General features: G+C 41.7%; 2 protein-coding genes across 4 annotated transcripts in view; one reads left to right on the top strand and one right to left on the bottom strand.

The window, feature by feature from the left end:
* DTNBP1 (dystrobrevin binding protein 1) overlaps window positions 1-1963 on the top strand; it is a 61604-nt gene extending 59641 nt beyond the window's left edge. Inside the window, exon 10 of the mRNA XM_079301685.1 lies at window positions 1062-1963. Within this exon, the coding sequence (XP_079157811.1) occupies window positions 1062-1309 (248 nt within the window). The 3' untranslated portion in view covers window positions 1310-1963. The remainder of the gene's footprint in view (window positions 1-1061) is intronic.
* Window positions 1964-2609: 646 nt separating this feature from the next.
* JARID2 (jumonji and AT-rich interaction domain containing 2) overlaps window positions 2610-19319 on the bottom strand; it is a 205713-nt gene continuing 189003 nt past the window's right edge. For all 3 annotated transcript variants that reach the window (XM_079301667.1, XM_079301666.1, XM_079301668.1), the window contains exons 11-18: window positions 19194-19264; window positions 18250-18364; window positions 14846-14951; window positions 13923-14105; window positions 9047-9177; window positions 6837-7017; window positions 5255-5362; window positions 2610-4558 (exon numbers count right to left, since the gene is read on the bottom strand). In XM_079301667.1, the coding sequence (XP_079157793.1) occupies window positions 4382-4558; window positions 5255-5362; window positions 6837-7017; window positions 9047-9177; window positions 13923-14105; window positions 14846-14951; window positions 18250-18364; window positions 19194-19264 (1072 nt within the window). In that variant the 3' untranslated portion in view covers window positions 2610-4381. The remainder of the gene's footprint in view (window positions 4559-5254; window positions 5363-6836; window positions 7018-9046; window positions 9178-13922; window positions 14106-14845; window positions 14952-18249; window positions 18365-19193; window positions 19265-19319) is intronic.

The following is a 19319-nucleotide window of genomic DNA, read 5'->3' as shown; positions in this document are numbered from 1 at the left end:
ACTGAGATGGCTTAAAGGTAACTTTTCATTGTGCTGTCAGTGGAGAACTGGGTTGTCAGAGCAAGGTTTGTTTGACATTTGGGCTGAACACCAAAAAATACAGGTAAGTTATTAAAACAACTGGTAAAAATAAGAATCAGCTGAAGACAGTGTTTTCAAATTTGCCTTGCTTACGGACACTGGCTTTGCAACATTTCATGGCAGTAAGGTAAACTGCAAAATTGAGTTGGCTCTAGCACTCCTGAAAACTCCTCTGTGTGTTGTGTTAAATTGACATAATGCATGCTGGTGTACACCACATAAGGCAGATTCTTTAAAATCTCTAGTGTCAAAATGTAACTCACATACTTCAGGAGAAGGCATAGACAATGTTGTTTAAACTGCTTTGCAAACAGTCTCAGCCAGAGGTAAGGTGTAGCTCATACCTCCTAACCCGTCTGAAAAAATTTAAAACAAAATTTTTAAGAGAATTTTCTCACCGGCTGAAACCGAGTGCTCTGACTATGGAGAAACACTTGTTAGGTATAGGAGAGAAGGAGAAAAGGGCTTCGTTTGGAAGAGAATATAAATAGTGTTTAAATGTTACCTCATTTTAACTTTTTTTACTGTCAGGAATTGTCCAGGGAAAAGGATCTAATTTTGGAACCTGAACTCTTAAACTGCAGGCAAACGTTATTAAACTGAACTTGCTTACAAATCTTATGGAAGAAGCAGTCTTAAAATTCCACTCCTGTGCCCTTGAGCTGTGGTATAGCTCTACCAAAGCATTGCTTTCGTGCTGATTTGAATTTGTTTTGCTTTTGCATCTTCACCTTTAGTCAAAACTGGTGATGATGGTTATTGCCTGCTTCCTAGTTGTTTGTTTGGTTTTAAATTTCCAATTGGTGTAGTTTTGTTACACTGAGTTTATTAGGGGGGGTTTTCCTCTTGGTGCCTTGTATAAGAAGGAAAACAGCTTGGAAGCGACTCCCTAATCAGCGCTGATGTTTTGACTTCTCAATCCCCTTGCTGAGCCAGAGCTTGACTGTCGTTGCTGTTTTTGCTGTTTTCCCAACTCTCAGGGCCCGAGTCCCAGAGCTACGTGAACGAGATCAGCCTCCAGGTGCCGAGCCAGTCGGAGTTACGGCAGAAACTCTGTTCCCTGTCCTCCACCTGCACCGACTCCGCCAGCCAGGACGCCAGCGAGGGAGAGTCCCCCGTGGTGCAGTCTGATGAAGAGGAGGTTCAAGTGGACACTGCCCTTGCTGCTGTCACTGAGAGAAAGGGTGCTTCAGATGGCAGTGATGAAAGTGACTCTCAAACTATTTGAATCTTAAAACCATATCCTTTAAGAATGACTTCTGAATGAATGAACAAGTGAATGAAGAGCTTGCCTGTGTAACAGTTTGCTAACCAAGCATAACAGCCAGATCTTTTTACTTAGTAATACTGCCTTTTTACAAAATTGCCAGTCATGTGGAGGTTGGTTTTTAAAGAAAAAAATTATGCCTAAAGCACACACACTTTAACAGTAGTCTTGGGGCTCAGGGGAGCAGTAAAACTGTTGTATATACTATGTATAAGAGAATTTAAGGGGAAAGGTAGAAGTTACTTTGACCACTAACCTTTAAATGGCTGATTGGAAGTACTTAAGAGTTGATGTGTAATACTGAATCCAAATTGTTCCTTGCATGTTTTCAGCTGCTGCAACTGAAGATTTAGGATCCAAACCAAAATGAAAAGCTATTTTCTACTCTTTACTACCTATTGTCTGCCTCCTGCCTTTTGTCTACTAATGCAGCAGTGTCTACTGTTCTCACACTTCTTATTCAGGACCAACTTAGTAATAGGTGTTAAGGAAAAATAAGAACCCGGGAATGAGGAGAGATGCGTTTGGAAATGTTGCACTCCTTGTGGAGCAGGTATCTTAGCATTGTGTACTTACTCCTCTTTCGAGAAAAAAAATAAAGAATTTCTATCCCAACCATGTCTTTTATTGATTACCCAGGTATTTTTTTCTATGACAAGTGAACAGAGGAGCCTAACTGAGGAAAAAAAAAATGGTTATTAGGAGCACCATGGTAACATCTATTTGACTACACAAGGGAGATAAACCTGAATTAATTATTAAGTGCGTGTATTTTAGAAACCTCAGGACCTATAAGCATCATCTCATTCCCATTTTTTTCTGCAGCTGTTTTTCTCTCTGAACTCGAGGTCTGACCATGTCTAACTCCTGTTGCTTGTCAAGTCTCATGCTCTATTTTCAGGGATCTGCTCTCCTTTGAGAAGGCTCCTGGCTCCTGCTCTTCCTGCACGGAGGAAAGGAATGTAATCAGAAACAGTGTAAGTAAAAGGATGAGCTGTGATGTAGATCCCTTCCAAAGCCCTGCCCTGACAAAGCCGATGGCTGGGAATGAGGGGTCTCCTTGCTGCTGGGCAGTGGCCAGTTTCCTTAAGGATTCTCCTGTTAGCTGACAAAGTGTTTCCTGATCCCTCTCTGGGAAATGAAGGCTGGAAGCTCCCTGCCTACAATTAGAAATTTACCATTCAACAAGGCAGCTGTTGTAAGAAATTTATCTTGAAGGAGCTTCCTTTCCTCTCTCGCTTTCCAGAAGACAGACAAAATGTCAAAAAAAGTTTTGTTTTTTTTATTAAACCTCGTAGTACAAACCTGGAAAGTAAACAAAAAACTGGCAATAAACAACATGAAGTCTTTCCTTACAAGGAAAGAGAGCAGAGCAGCGCTAATAAATTAAATGTCAAACTGTAAGCCATAGTCAGAAGTTTACTGTCAAGAGGGAAAAGTACACAGCAAGGCCATAAAAACCAGACAACCACATTTGAAAACACTTGACTCTGTTTATGTTATTGTTAAATATTCCAAAACAGTTCAGTCTTCTGCAACAACAACCAACAAATTGTATTATAGGACTTTCCTGACAGTCACCACTGGCAAGCTCAGTGCAATATGGGTAGCTACGGTATTGTTGAATTCAATTACGAAACAAAACAGTTTGTGAAAACATTTTCCCTTTTTTATTCCACACATACTGTACACACAACCAGAAAAGGGCAACAGCTACTCCATTATTATTTTTTGTTGTTGTTCAGTGATGTAAGCAGCACTTATAAATGTTACAAGAAAAACCCTGTAAGCATCCAATCCAACCGATGAAGAAAGTGAAACGTAAGGCTTTTCTTCATCTTGTCTCTTTGCCATCCCTCCCCCCACCCCAAGAAAAGGCTCAAGTATTTAAAAAAATTTACAGGCATATGTACAAAAGGTGTGATTTTTTTTTTTTTGTTACAACATGAAGAGAAAAAATAGACAAGATGAAAGCAAATGCATTTTCACATTCAAAAGAAATATGCAGACTTGCTAGTGGCTCTAAATGTGATCATATAATGAAACAAATTCAAAACAAAAATTAATGCTTGACTGTGTAAAGGTGTGAAAAACAGCAGTGGAATGGAAATGGAATGTTAGAAAGATTGCACGTCTATGACAAAAGAAGCACTTATGGCTTCAATCACTTTTTTTTCTTTTTTATCTTTTTTATTTTTAAAGGATGCTATTGAAGGGTTTTTGATAAAGTAGCCAACAGCACCAAAAAATAACAGAATGGATTTCCTAATGAAATCAGGCACAGTTTTCCCTCACATAACTCCTCAAGGCAGGCAGTCTTTTTTCCTCCTTTTTTTTCATTTTTTAATTTTTTTTTTTTTTAATTTTTTTTTTTATTATTTTTCCCCCTCAAAACAGATGCATAGTGATGTGCTGGTAAAAGAGAACATACTCCAAATCTCCTCCTTTTGCCTACAGTTAGGAAACAAAGTCCATCTTCAGCTGCCATAACCTCCCAAAGAAAGTGTGTATTCTCCAATTTAAAAAATTACAAAACTCATCTTGCTGTGACAGAATAAAAGACAGCCAAAGTAAAGCAATTTCTTTCAAGTTTTTGTCTCCTATCCCTTTTCTCTCTAGAAAAATCTGCTCACATGACTGGAGAACAAATTATAAAACACATCAAACTTTAACCTATTCAAAAAATGGGTTAAAAGCCTTTTTTCACAGTTATCAAAAAGGCTTTTTATTTTTTTCAGCCATAGGGACAATACAAATTAATATTTTATCAGCCCCTTGCCGGTTTTAAAACAGTGAACATACGGCAGTTTAAAAAAATCAGACTGCTGTATCTATCTATTCTAAGTACAAAAAAAAAAAAATTTCAACAGTTTAATGCTAAAACAAAATTAGTTCTCTAAAACCAGAAGAAAATCTTCTTTAGAGCTAGTGCAAAGACAGCTTGTATTCTACAGCAAGTACTCCAAACTATGGTATAATAATTACAAAAAATATATATAAATTGACAAAATGAGAGTGTTGGCATCTTCAGAATTAACTTGAAGCACTTTTGGATGAACTGGAGGATGAAAGCCTAGATGATGGCACGTCCACTGTCGCTCTCTTACGAGGTCCTCTTTTTGGTGTAGGCTTGCTGATACAGTTCTCAATGCTGCCATTTTTACCAGATACTTTTCCACAGATTTGATTGACAAGACTGATTATTTGTTCCTGTTCAGGATGCAGGAAAAACAAAACACAAATTAGCATCTGCTCTTCCTCTGGAGTCACTTAAAGAGGACAGCAGTAGAGTGCTCAGAAATGCTGGGAAGCCCATCTTAAAAAGCTGCTTGTACCCAGTGCAGCTCCCCAAGAGCTGACATGTCATTTCTCCCACTGCTCTGCTATTTACCTTTGGGGCCAAGCCCCTCCCAGGTCAAGACATGGAGCCTCAGCCCAGAACCCAGGCTCAGTCCTAAATGCTCATCCTCAGTTCTGGGATTCATCATCACATTTGCTTGGAGCTGTTACTGCACCTCCCATCTGCACGTGCTCTGCATGTCTTCCCTAAAGGATGCGCATGCTGGACTGGATTAAGTCTGCTGAAGTTCTAGTTACCAACAGAAGGAAGGTATTCCAAAGTACAGAAGTTACCATAACATAACCAGTGACAGCTAAGTCTCATGTTGCATTCCAAAGCATCAAGTGGCTTCTTATGTTCTGTGGCACATATTCATGCAATTCACGCTTCAGGTTTCGTCTGTGTCATGGCGTTCCCTTTGTTCATTTTTTTCCTTAAATCGTAATAAAGCTCCTTCTTCCCACATCAAAACCAAAACAAACCCCAAACCCCAGACCATTTTCCTGAGGCCAGAGTTGGGTGTCCTCCCCAGTGTCGGGTCTGTGGCCCCGGGCAGTCACGCTCACCTCATCGTAGCGGTACATCATCTTCAGCCCCCGGCACGACTTCTGCTTCTCCACGTGCCGCAGGGCACACTCCAAGCAGAAGACAACGTTTTCATTCTCCTGTACAACCTGCACAAAGGAGCAGGGGTGGGAGGGGAGAAGTGCAGTTAAGCTCCAAACTCTGGCTGGGTTCTTCACACAGTGTTTGTTCAATTATGGCCAGAGTCACTACCTGGATTTTACTGCAAGGTGTATTGAAGGAGGTGTCAAGCACATTGTGAAATCATTCAGGATGTGTAGTAAGTAGAAAGAACTGATCTCTCTTAGAGTCGTAATGTTGGCAAATACATATAATTTTTAAACCCCCTCCCCCGCCCCCCCCAGCAAAAATCCCCACCAATAGTAATGAGGGCTAAATGAAAGCAGTATATGGATTCATTAGCATCTCCTATGCAGTCCTAAGGATCTCCTGAAAGGAGTAGTTCCTCATTACTTAAAATGCTGTCTTGAACAAGGATGTAATCAGCTTAGCCACAGGATTCCTCAACTACTGTCTTGTTCAGCAGAGGTCACATTTGCTCAGCTGGCTGCTTGCCAGGCCTACACACTCAGCTTGGAATTTAACAACCAAGTTGTTTTTTTTTTTTTTTTGTCCCCAACTACTGTTAAGGAGTGACAGAGAAAAATCCTTTCCATTATTAAATTCAATCCAGGGCCAATGGACCAAAATTAAGAAGTTCTGGTTAGTATTTTGTTGGGGTTTTTTTCAAATAAACTAATTTTAAAGCTATTTCAAACTAATGCTACTTAAAAGGTTGTTTAAAGACATATATAAACTCAGCATATTTTATCCTAGGAAGGGAAACAGCTACATCTATATGCAGTTACATTTCATTTCCATTAAAAACCTAACATCTATACCCCCCAAAAAATCCCCAGAAGGATGACAAAAAACTCCCAAATTGAAAGGACTAAATATGGACTTGTATGCACTGCATTAGGTTTATTTGAATACCTGTTCTTGGCATTGAATGGTATATAAGGTTGTGGGAGAGGCTTCTGGTATTTTTAATGACATTGCTGTGTTTGTAGGTGTTCTGCATACAACTCTAAGCCTGGAAGTGTTCCTGCAGTGGACAGCACACCTTCAAAAGCCAGTAGGCAATTCCCTCTTAAAAGAGAGAAAGTTTATGGGCTGTTTTTGGACAGGCTGGCAAACAGCTTGATGGATGAGCTACATCTCCCCTGCTGTTTGGCTTGCAGAGACATTGTCTCTGCATGGGCTGTGGCTGCATTCCTGAGGCCCATGGCATGTGTGTGAGCTGTAGCTCATCCTGAGACCTGCTCTGCCACAACTCACTGCTGCTGGCAACCTGCAGGGGTCTTTGTTAGCGCTCCTAGTGCAGGGCAAACATCTCACAGGTGTCTGAGGGCACTGCTTCATCCCTTCTGGCAGGGTGGGAAGCCAGCAGTAAATGTCCCATCAACACCTGTGTGTCTTGCATGGGTGCGGGACATGGCTCCGTGGCCTCAAATGCCTATAGATCCCTGGAATGTTCAGCAGGGCAACAGGCCCCCAGAAGTGACAAAGGATTGTACTCACCATGGAGAGATAGCACAGGTGCTGACAAATCTGGCACCTCCTCTCTGAGGTCTCTAACTGCAACCACTTTCGAGGCTTTTTCTTGCCATCCGCGCCGGCGCTGCTGTCGTGGCTGCCGTAGCGCGCCGAGGAGTGGAGACCGGCCTCGTACAGCTGCCGCCGCTGCCTCAGCTCCGTGTCCCTGTGAACAGGGGCACAGTCACACACTGCCACCGCCCCAGCCACCACAGCCACGCACAGTCACCCCTTTACCACGCTCCTCCCTGACACCTGAGCTCCACACAGCAAAGCCCTGAGTGTTGTGGGGGAGGTTGGTGCCACTCCCTGAGCACGGCAGGCACAGCCAGCCCCGGGAACGCTGCCTAACTGCGAAAGCTATCTCTGGATTTTAACAGCGACCACTGTATCAAGCCAATGGTTCTCAAACTGCTCCACAGAGAAGGGGGGACTGCCGAGGACTTCCTGGAGGTCGATGGTTGCTCGAGCCACGTGGAGAGTCGGGAGCTGTGGCTAACATGACTGTCATTCCTGAAGTTGCCAAAAGCCACCTTGAGGAAGAGGAGCCGTTGCTGTCAGGAGTAACAGCCCCTTCATCAGAAGGCAGAGATGAACCAAGGACCTGCTGCCATAAGGTGCTTCAGGCAGGAAAGGGGGAGCAGGGCAAGTGATTGTGCCAAAAGACGAAGATCTTGCTGTACACCCAGGGAAAAAGAAGGAGATGTCAATTAAGGACAACCACCAAGCCCTCCGGCCGCCCTTCACCCGCTGCATGGCTAAGGCGGACAATAGCTCCTGTGCTGAACTCTACAGCTTCAGGAGAGCAGGTTGGGTTGGAGCTGAGTGGAAGACAGCAAGTGTGGAGTGAGCTGAGCAGATGGAAGGGGAGGATAAAAAAGTGCACCACTAGACACAGCTGAAGATGAGTGGAGAGCCAAGCTAAGCAAATGGCATGGGCAAACTGAGCAACCAAGGCAGATCAGGAGAAGAGGCAGCAAGAGACACAACAAACAAGCAAAACAAAGGAAAAAAAATATGGTACAGTGTTCCACTTCAGATGGCTTTTTTTTTTTTTTTTTTAATTTTATTGTCTGGGCTTTTGTATCCTATAAGCAGCCACAGGAAGGATCCATATCCTCCAATGAATTCCAGCCTATGCATAAGAACAAGTTTGAGAACCACTCTGATAAAGGTCGATGTGATGGTCTAAGAGCAAGCACCAACATTTGTTTTGCCTTTTGTACTTGCAGACTTCCTCTTCAAGGGGAAATAAAAGGCACTTGAAAGTGGTTATTCCCACAGGAGAGCCACCTGCAGGTAAAGCAGTCAGTACACCTCTTTGCATTTCTTTCTGAACACTAAACACATGGGCTGTTTTCCCCTTCAATATGTCACTGGAAATTTTCCAAATGCATGCTAGTTAGTTAAATACAGTTTGTAGACTTCATTCATCAAAACTTTCTTGACATCTCGAGTATCAGTTGTCACAAACTTGAAAGATAGGTAGCAACTACATGGTGGGAACAAAAGAGAAGATCATTACACAGGAAGCCAGGCAACGTTATTTTTTCTTTTCTCACCTATCTTAAGAGAAACTCTGAACATGTATCCTTAATACTGGAGAGAAAAAGGAGTGTGAAGCGTTTACTCTTTAAAATGGTGGAGTTCTAGCACCAGGTGCATTACCACACATGCACAACTGCTCTCTCATCTCACTATTTAAAACCAAGGCGACCTTCTGTACACAAAGGACCTTTTGCACCTGTAGTATAGCAGTCTTCATACCGAAGACCAGGGTTGCTGGTGCAAAACCCACTACAGACAGGGACTGATAGTGACTACTGATGCCAAGAGGTTGAAAAACTCAAGGAAGGTGTTTAACCAGTTGGCACCACACAGTTCACATAATTTGTCAGGAAATCTCAACTCTCAGCACCAAGAATTAACAAAACAAAAACCCAGTACAAACTGCAGTTTCCATTTTTTCAAGGTGTCTAAAGTAGGGAATTCTTAAGAGTTAAGACATCCTAACCATGGGCACTGTCACATCAGCTACACCCAAGGAAACTGCTTCTTCCATGTGTGCCTCTCTTCAGGACCATCTGCTGGGCTTTTGCTTGGGGCAAGGTGTGTCTGAAGGGGTTACTTACGCCATCCACCTCTGGAGTCTGCCAATGAAAACAAAAGAGGTAAGCAGGCCCCCAGCTGGTTACCTGAGCTCTCCCAGGAGCGATGATATCGTGCTCAGAGTCGGTCCGTTTTCTTTCTTTGCTTCTGCTGTTGCAATCTGATAAAGCAACTTTTCCATTGAGAATGGTTTGGCTATACGGCGCCGCTTCATTTCCTGGGACAGGAGGAAATTGCCACATTAGTTCTTAATGTTAAATGTGAAAATTAAATGTTACCAAGAATTAATTCAAAGTTAATTAACTAATATTACTGATACTAATAAACTGAAGCAAAAAATAGACTTTTGAAATAACCACAAGTAAAATCTTTCCATAGTCCCAGTTAAACAAAGTGTTTATGTTCCAAGCACCTCAAAATTTTCTCCCTAAAAATTAATATTTCCTGTGGAGGCCAAGAGAAGCAACACCATCACTCAAGCTCAGTAATACTGGATGGCTCAGAGTACAAACAGTGTAAGATCTATACATACAACCTGTTTGAAACCCAGGACTGGTGTTATTTTGCATCTTTTAAAACATAAATAAAACCTAGCAGAACAGGCAGATGCCAGGCAAAAGAGACAACAGGCAAAAGAGGGGGGTTCAGTTCTGCCTGTTACCGGTTCCTCTCTGTGAAAGCTTTTAAAGTTATGTTTTTCACTCAGTGCAATTAATTTGGTAGCTGAAACCTTTCTGATATTTTTTAGGTAGACAATTTCCTTGATTTAATGTGCAGGTGGTAAAAGTGCAGCATTTTCCCAGTACCTGCAGAGGTCTATTTAGGCTTATGTAGAGTCAGAGTTCAAATGAGCCAACAATGGACTGCAATGTGAGGGTGACATTTCTGGTTAGTGGTTAACCCTGCCAAATACCTACTCAGCACACAGCACCCCAAAGATTTTATTTTTTACCTTAATTTCTTTTTCACCCTGTTCTGTAACCCTAATTACATGCTCTGAGTATTTCTTTTTTCACAACCAATATATCCTATTATTAGTAATTTTTAATAGCACCAATTGTGTGCATTCAAGTGATAACTACCACATAATATGGAACAGCAGCCTTTGCTGACCAAAAAGGGTTCAAAAGAGGTTCAGAGGTAAGAAAAGTGTTCTTCAGAAGCTATTTGCTCTGCTAGACCCTGTGTGAGAGGTCAGTTGCACTAGTAGGAGTGGTATGGGAAGATTTTTCCTTGTTAGGTGTGCTTAGTCTGAGGACACCCTGAGCCTGAGCTGGGTTTAGCACAAATTGCTGTATCTCTTCATTTATATGAATTTCTGAACCTATGTACATTTTTCTGTTCCATACGGTACTGAAACACACAGGTAAGTATTTTACAACAGATTTGTACTGCTGCCTAATTATTTCTTTTAGTGACACATTTTTCAATGTCACGCAAGTCGGTGAATGTTCTCATTATAGTTATCATCAGTTCTGGCTCTTGTGATCTCTCTCACTCTCATACATCCCTTGGTCATTCATTTTCCAGGCTGAGTGGTACTCTTGTATTTAATACAGAGGCTAATTAATAATTTTAACCACTGATTTCTGCTGTGCTTTTTCTAGTTACTCTATATTCCTTCTGCAATTAGGGGCTCTGAATTGCACAAAACACAAACACTACACAGTACCAGGGCAGTTGCTGCTTTGTTATCTATTTTCTCCTTGTAATTCTTCACATTCAATGTATTTTTGTTATGCCACTCCAGAGCACTTGACTGACAGCTCCACAGGAATCCAAAGCAAGAGCCCATCATTCAGAGCCTATCTCTCTATCTGTCACATTAGGATTATGTTTTTAAATTTGAATTTAACATTTATCAACACTGAACTTCATCTACCATTTTCTCACTTGGATCACTCACTATCATGAAATTTTTCTGTAACACTCTATAGCTTTAATTTTTGCTGCCATTACCATGAATATCCTCAGCATAAAGGATTCATTTTGCTATTCACTTCCCTTCCTAGGCTATTTATGGATACACTAAACTGCTAGTCCAAACTCCTGAGGAATGCAGAAAGAGACCTCCTCTCCCTTCATGATAAAAACTGACCCATCCTCTGTTTTCTTTACATCAGTTATTTTTTTGGTGCGTGAACTTCACCTCTGAATTTATTTAAGAGCATTTTCTCCCCAAAATGCTCACACACACTATCAGCTGCAGGACTCTTGTCCTCACCTACTTCCAAAAGTTTCAAGGGCTGGAGGCCATGACTTTGGGGCAAAAGCCACCACAGTGGTTGCCCTGTTCTCATTTTTTTGTACATTTACTTCTTCCACAGCAGTGGTTATTTTGCATTTTACTGCTCTTCCAAGGTTCTTAATCTCTGCTCTCCACCACAGCAGAGCTCTTTTCTAGTGAGGACATCAGGTACACTTCTGTAGGACCACTTTTCCTTTGGTTTCATCTGAAGGATCCCCATGTGCAAGGACATGTGTGGGACAGCTCTGTGACAGGAGCCAAGGAGTGGGAAACCTGTGGTATTTTAAAGGCACGCTCCTCACCCCAACTAAAACTGGAGGCAGGGAAATACCTGTCCAGCCCCTGCCAGCCTCTTCCATGGATGGCCAGGGAGTGCTAATACCACATTTTTCCTGTTTGGGAGATTGGTGCACAGGGATTCTGTCACTGGTAAAGAATTAAACCTGGCTTATGGACTGTAACCTCTCCTGTGTGTGCAGCAGTGCTGGTCCAACTGGAAGACTAATTCCATCTTTCCTATGTACTTCTTCCTCTTGTATTACAGAACCAGCTGAGTCTCTTCCCACCCCATTTCTGGTGGGCCCTAGAGGACCAAAGCCTTCCTTTAAAACCAGACATTCCCTCTTATTTCCAAACCTCTAACCCAGAGTGCCTTCATTTAGTCCAACATTCTGTACTTCAGCTTCCTAAATGTTCCACTGACTTTGCCCAATGCCTTATTGAAGCTGTGGAGTTTTATCCCTTTGCCACTCCAAACACACACTCTTCCACAACAATTCTGAATCTTCTTCTCATCCTTACCTTAAAATTTCAAGAGCTCTTAGGGTGCTTTTTATAAACCAGCAACCTTGTTCCAAGTATAGTCTAGGTTAAACCTGGTTGTCCCTTTACACAGCTGTTTATATAAACTCTTTTATTCCAACCATTTTTCCAAAGTGCTTGTAAGACTGAAATCAGTGCCATTTCAGATGCAGAATTTCACTTTTTCCATGTATTAAAGGAGATTGAGCAGTCATTCAATACAGAAATGAAACAACATCATTTTAGTAATATAAAGAGGGTCGCTATAAAAAAATGAGGTCACAGTATCACAGGATGAAAACAAAGTTAATTTATCAAATGCTAAAAACTGTCAGTATTGCTGTAGAGAATGAACAGAGACAGATGGTACAGTTGTTTATCAGAGTTCATTTAACAGTCCAAAAGGGGAATCTTGCCCATTACACAGAACATCTCACCATCTCTGGAAAGCACAATCCTGGCCAGCATTGTGGCAAAGATGGCAAAGTGCCTTGTCAAAGTGAAGGAACCAAAGAATAATTTCCAAAATTAAAGGGAATTAAGAACATAAGACAGTTTGAGGACAGAAAGGAAGAAAAAAAAAAAAAAAAAAAAAAAAAGAGAGAGCAATAAAAGAACAATGCAGTAGATGTTTCAAAAGTTATTTTGATATGAACATGTTATCAGTGGTTCTTGTAAAGTTTGTGAGAGCTGTGACTCCAGTTTCCAAGTAGGTTATCAAAGACTGTAATCTGCTGGATTTTCAGTCAGTTTATATTTACCCAGTGCAAAGCTCTTAAAAATTAATCAAAAGAAACTGTTCTTCAAAATGTGAGGCACCAAGAGCTGTTTAATTGCTGCATAGTGATTTTTGTCTCTTACAGGAGTAGCATTTCCACGATATCAAACACAATAAATACAGCACATGGAGTTAATATAATCATGTATGTTCAGACAGGAAAGGTTAGCCCAGGATTCTTATGCCTTACTTATATACACAATTCCCACTTTACCCCAAAATAAATATATAGTAAAATAACCTTTTATTTCAAACTAAGTTAATATACAGTTAGTATAACCAGGCTGGAAGAATTCCATTTACCCTAAAGAAGTAATCCCTAACTGTGGACATCTTACAGTTAATTGTTTAGTAACTTGAAGCTGTAAAGGATAATTTACTAGTGGCTTAGCTATAAAACACTACCAAAATAGTATCTGTAACCCAGAGTGTATTTCAGAAGGTTGGGAACACAACTTGTGACATATATTCTTTGTCCAAGAACACAGAAATGTAGCCAGAACCATGATGACTGGACAAATCACCTGCTTCTGCAGGCAACCTGCCTCAGTCAGTGGTGTGAAAAGGGAATGGCAAGGTTATTTATTTACATCTAGTATTGGATGGGCTGCTCCGTGAACCTAAAGATTTTCAAGTCGATTAAAATTGAAATTGCCCTGATCAACAGCTTTTCCTGAATGAAGGGGCAGAGAAAAACAAGCAATACAGCTGTGAGTATTAACTGACTCTGCCTACCATAGGAGCTAACAAGCACAGTTATTCAGATATTTGCACCTGAGATTCTAATGGTTCTAGAAAACATCACTTAAAAAAAATTAGTAAGCATAATACAATGTATAATTAACTCTGAAGGGATTTTTGAAAAGCTTCCTTGCAAACTGGTCTGCAGGCATAACAATCTTCTGATTTTTTAATATATACACAAATCTTTAACTGTCAGTTAGCAACTCAGTCACTTTTCTGAAAACACTGGATCATCTTATGCCTTGCAGAACTTTTTCCTTTTTTTTTTATTGAGTAGTCCAGAAAAACAGACGTGGTTGCACTACTCTCATAACGCTACCAATCCTGGAATGTCTGCTGTCCTTCTAGATGGTGGGGCCTGAATCCATTTTAACTCCTTTTCTCAACTTACCTTGGCTGTTTTAAAGCCCATACTTGTCCACTGGGTGGTAGCAAAGTGCACCGATTCGGAAACACTATAGCCACAACATACTTTGGACACAAAGGATCCAGGAAAACAGACAACAAACTGCCCGCTCTGCTGTACAGTACGGTGCACCCTGATCCCCTCCTTACACAGGATCTCTGGGGAGATCTGGAAAGACACAGAGGAAACAAAAGAAAAAGAGAGAGAAAAACAATCAGTCAGAACTTTCTTCCTGGCTGGGTGCTGCCACGTGGAGCCAAGTTCCCTGCTCGCTTTCCCATTCCCCGTGTGCCAGACCTCAGCGTTTGGAGTGACAATGGCAGAGGTGCCTCTCCTCAAACCATCATCTTAAACTGTCACATGCCCAAGGACAGAACACTGTCTGCTGCTACAGAAAGCCATGCAGACCATTCAGCTTTCCATCCAATCTTTTCTGACTTGGCACTGAATCCATTGTGCTACTGCACTTCTGAGAGATGTTAACATGGGTAGCCAAGGCAGGGATTTTTGTTATGGACTCCCCAATTTGTACTTACATGCACTAAGAAGAAATTGTTATCCAAAAGATAAACAGAGGAGTCAAAAATACTTAAGCATTAGGTTTCTCCTACCCATGCTGGCATCATAAAATGTCAGTCATGGCAGATGAATTGATTAAATCCCACTCCCTTTGTGAGGCTAAATACATTATAGACAGTATTAAAAATGGACTTCCATTGCACTTTTATAATTAATACATAATAACAGCCTTGTTAGAAAAATGCCATGTGGGTAAACACTGCAAACAGAAAGTAGCCCCTTCTGCATCACTGCAGTGTAAAACAAAACAAAAATAAATCCCCAACCAACCAGCCTCCTGATTAGCCTTGGGTTCTCAAATGGGAACACCTCTCCCAGTGTTAACCTACCATTACATTACTTTCAAGCATTTCCAGCCCTGGAGTGCCATTGGCTTGCAGCAGGGTATGTACCACATCATCAAGTTTGTTCTCCTCCGCAGCAGGAATGCAATACCTGTAGTTTTGTCCGAGGAAAAGAAAAAGATTTACTGTGGAGTAAATAACAGTCCACAGCTGCACAGTAACAGGCAACTCAGACCAGCACATTGATTAGAAGAAAGAAGTTCAACACAGGGTTTCATACACAGTTCTTTTGGTAAAACTAAGGATTGAAGGGAAGTATTCAGACTCAGTCTGATCATATTCAGCAAGTATCAAAATCCCCAAAACAGAAATGTGAAAATTCAGTCCTCTGTAGAGACAGAGGAAAAAAAACTTCCAACAGAGAAACCAGCAACAGACTGATGTTCATTTTAATGGCACCAAACCAGCTAATTATGGTCAGAAGTTTGCATCCTGTGAGCACCAATAAATGTTGTTTATATTTACCATAAAAGGCTGTATTTATTATCTGTGCGTCCACCAAAGGACCTTCATATCTAATAACATTTTCTATTTGTAACAGTCAAGACAGCACATATTTCCTCTACTGTTAGTGCATGAAGTTGCCTAAGACCTTCTTGCCTTGCTTACTGAGTAAATCCCACATCCCCCATCTCCCTTGCAATGAAAGACCTGACTAAGAGCAGCCAAACTGGCAGGAGAGGTTTCAAACTGCTGGGAATCTGCCAAGTTGCACATCCTCCTCTGCTTAGAAGCCAAGGAAGCAGCTGTCCTCTTGTGCTCTCTGCCAGCACTGCTCCCTCAGCAGAATGACAAGAAGAGAGGAGTCTCCAGTCTTAGAGCCACACTTCCAGAGAACTGCTGTTTTTCTAGATGCAGGGAGGTGATATGGTGACAGCTGGTCACTGCTCTTACCTGCAGCCTGTCTGAGGGCCAGCCTATCTGATGCTCAGGCCAGTAAAAAGCATCTCCAGCTTTATCATTATTTACCCTTTCTCTTTAGGTAATAACTCAACTTGGATTCCATTTGCCCCCACACCAGAAACACACACACACAGAGATTCATTTTCCCAAACTTAGAACAAGAGAATGAAGCTGGAAAGATTTTGGAGAACTGGTACAGTCTTCCTGCCATTCATTTGACCTCTCCATCAACTTCATGAAGTGTTCTGCTAGGCTTACACACCTTGTCAGGGTACTTGCTTATAACCTGCACTAAGTCTGTGTGCATCACACAGAGTGATCCTGACTGTGTAGAAGGCTGCCCTTCCTATGATGTGAACACCTCATCACTGTTCACTGTACTGATGATGACTTTGACTTGTGTTTGTCCATCTTCAAGCCAAGAGGCAGAAGACATGACATTATCTGCTCATACAGCTAATTGCAGCCACAGTAAGAGCTTTACTGACCTGGTTGCCCAGGTGTACAAAGACCAACTCCTAACAAATATACTGACAATGGTCAGGGCCTTGCTAAGAACTCTCAAGGTTATAGAGGTGAAGTAGAAGAACTTCATATTGATAAATAAGGATCAAGTCCGAACAGCAATTTTAAATGAATGCCATGTCTCAAATACTTTGTTGCTAATAGTGACAGATTCAGTACAGCTCCCCAGGTGTGATGTATCACTCTAATTACACTATAATAACAGATTTGAAACAGGGATGAAAATATTTTAAATTTGAACTCAGATCATGGCAGAACCCACTCTTCTCTTTTAGAGTCAGAAAACATGGCTGGAACAGACAGAAGATTCCAGCACCCAGTCCCTCACAACACAGGCACAGGAAAATGCTGGGAAGAGGAGGGCCAGCACAGAAGTGCATGGAGCTGAGTACCTGGGGCAGGGCTGAGAGGAATGAGATCCTTTGCAACTGGTGTATGCTGCAGTTGCACTCATCTGCAATTCCTGATGTACCTATAAAAATGGCAAGTGAGCAGCCAGTATAGACTTCTGAGTACCTTGGCAGAACAAGATTTCCTTCTCTCTTTTAATGGGCATTGCAGATCCCTCCAGAATAAAAAGGTTAGGTCACTGACCTCTGCCCTGCATGCAAATTGAGTTCTCCTCTGTTTAATCTCCATGAGGTAAAAACCTGAGAGATTAGAGAGTGAGCTGAGCAATGTGCAGTTAAATGAAGTGGTTTGAGTAGCACAGGGCTCTGCCCTTGGAGAAGATTTCTGGGTGGTGGATGGACTTGGCAAGATGGAGGAGAGGTTTGGAGCCCAGTGGCTGCTCTGCTGTCCCTGAAGCAGTGACTGAAGGCAGTGCTGTCAGGGCTACTCCAGGTACTGAGCCAGACTGCAGATATTAAATTCATCTTCTCCTAACACAGTTGGGTGCTTTATTGCACTATTAAAAGTTGTAATGAGCTAATGAATACTAGCCTGACACTTCAGGCTGGCAGCCTTGCTGAAGAACAGCTTCAACAGACAAAGGAGTTTCATTTCTTTCTTATGAGTTATTCCTGCCTAATATCCCTGTTTCATCAAGGCTATCATCACCAACACGCCTTAAGCTATATACTCATCTGTATAAGTCTAACAGGATAAAGAAAATGGCCTCTTTAATTTTCTTCTTCTTGGATTAAGAAAACAGGAATAATACACTTTCCTAAATTTTGAGCATGCAAGACTGTTCAACTCCAAGAGTCAACTATTTTGACACAGAGTATGAAGAGTGGCCTCAAAACTTAATTAGGAGATTCTTGAATACCTTCTCATTGGAATTTACTGTCATTTAAAGACTGGATTGATGTTTTAGAGAGAAACAGACTACCTAAGGTTGAGGACAGTGTTGCTTGCTCAGCGATTTGTCCTGACACTATACTATTATAAAAGATTACAGATTCCTGATTCACTGAACAGGAAGAAGAGCCATGAAATGTCCATGACAGACACTGACAAACTTCCAGGTCTGCAGCATAATCAATCCTTTTCCCCTTAAAAGGATCATATACAGAACATTTCTTCAACTTAACACATCTAGAGAGACAGGAGATCCTGCTTTTAATGGTTTTCTCGAGATTTAAAATCCTTTTGTTGGGCCTTGTGCTTTCCCAGTGACAGCTGGATCTGCACCCCTGACACCAGCAGCATCAGAGAGATGTGTGAGAACACAATTTGCATGTCCATAAAGAGCAGTTCATGAAGCCACTGCCATCACGGGGACATCAAGACATGAGAATAGACCACGGAAAACCAAGTGAAACTTTTCTTCCAGGAAAGAGGTTTTCATTTTCGAAGTTTATACCACATTTTCCCATTTAAACTGGAACCACCACACACACACACAGAGCCCTCAAGGTGAGATTCCCTCATGCAAAAGTACTACACAATCTGTTACTAACACCAGCCTACAGGCAGCCACCACAGGGAACATGAAGAGAAGCCATGGGAATACCTACCAAATGCAATCAGCACCAGTGTGTAAGTAGTCAATGTATGGAAGGTGATTTTGGTCTCGAGACCAGCATGAGGTAGAAAAGACCATGCCAATATTTAGCCAAGGAATTGTCACTCCTAAAACAAAGAGAATGAAAAATGAGTTTTGAGTAACTTCAGTTTGTTCAGTAAAAGAGAGTTTGAGAGGGCATTTAAATAAAAAATCTTACTCTCCCTGTAAACTGACCCTTGGAGTTTTATGTCTCCCTATCAGAGTGAATAATTCACAGGGAGTAATTTAACAAATTCAGCATTTTCCACTAAGAAAATATCTACCAGCCAACTGCAGTACCCTTGAAAACGTTTGTTTTCTAACAGCTGTATAAAACTTCCATTCTTAGAAGAATTTACTAATACCCATAATTCAAGCTCACTGCCATTGATCAGAGGAGGTTGCTTTATGTAGTCAACATGTTTTCAACAGGTCTCCTGTTTTCCAGCTGGTTTGTTCAGGCTCCACACCTGATCTCAACAGGAGATTCTACTGTGCTTTCAATGTTTCTTACCAATAAACTACAATGGTGTATATGCAGTTGGAGAATTTGTGTTAATTCATTTAGAAAATGTGTGTGCTGCTTCTCCCAGTGCTGCAGACTACATTTTTTAAATGTGGAAGTTGCACAGCTCTGTTCTGACACAAAAGAACACTGATAGCCTGGCAAGAACAGCAAGAGATACTGCAGGTACAACTGGTTCCTCCCAGCAACAGGGTCTCAACAATCATTAATCCTTTATCTGCATGGCTGCTTTTACCCCTTAAAACACCACCTGCACCACACAACTGCAGGTCTGCTCAGTCAGCTGGGAGCAGGGGGGGCCAGGAAGAGGGAGCAGTGTTTGGTGCCCACAGCACCACGTTCAGAGGACACTGACAGTGGCAGGAAACACAGACAGGGGACTTGCTTACCAGGCACAGCACCAAGATGTCGCAGGATGGATCCTGTATTATTAGGAAGGACTGTGAGGTTCCACCCATGCCTGTTTGAGGGGTGACACAGAGGGAGACACAGTCAGTGCACATTCCCAGTGCCAG

The sequence above is a fragment of the Erithacus rubecula genome (genome assembly GCF_903797595.1).
Source record: "Erithacus rubecula genome assembly, chromosome: 3".
Lineage (NCBI taxonomy): Eukaryota > Metazoa > Chordata > Aves > Passeriformes > Muscicapidae > Erithacus > Erithacus rubecula.
Note: the sequence above shows the minus strand (reverse complement) of the source record. Positions and strands in the feature narration are given on the sequence as shown.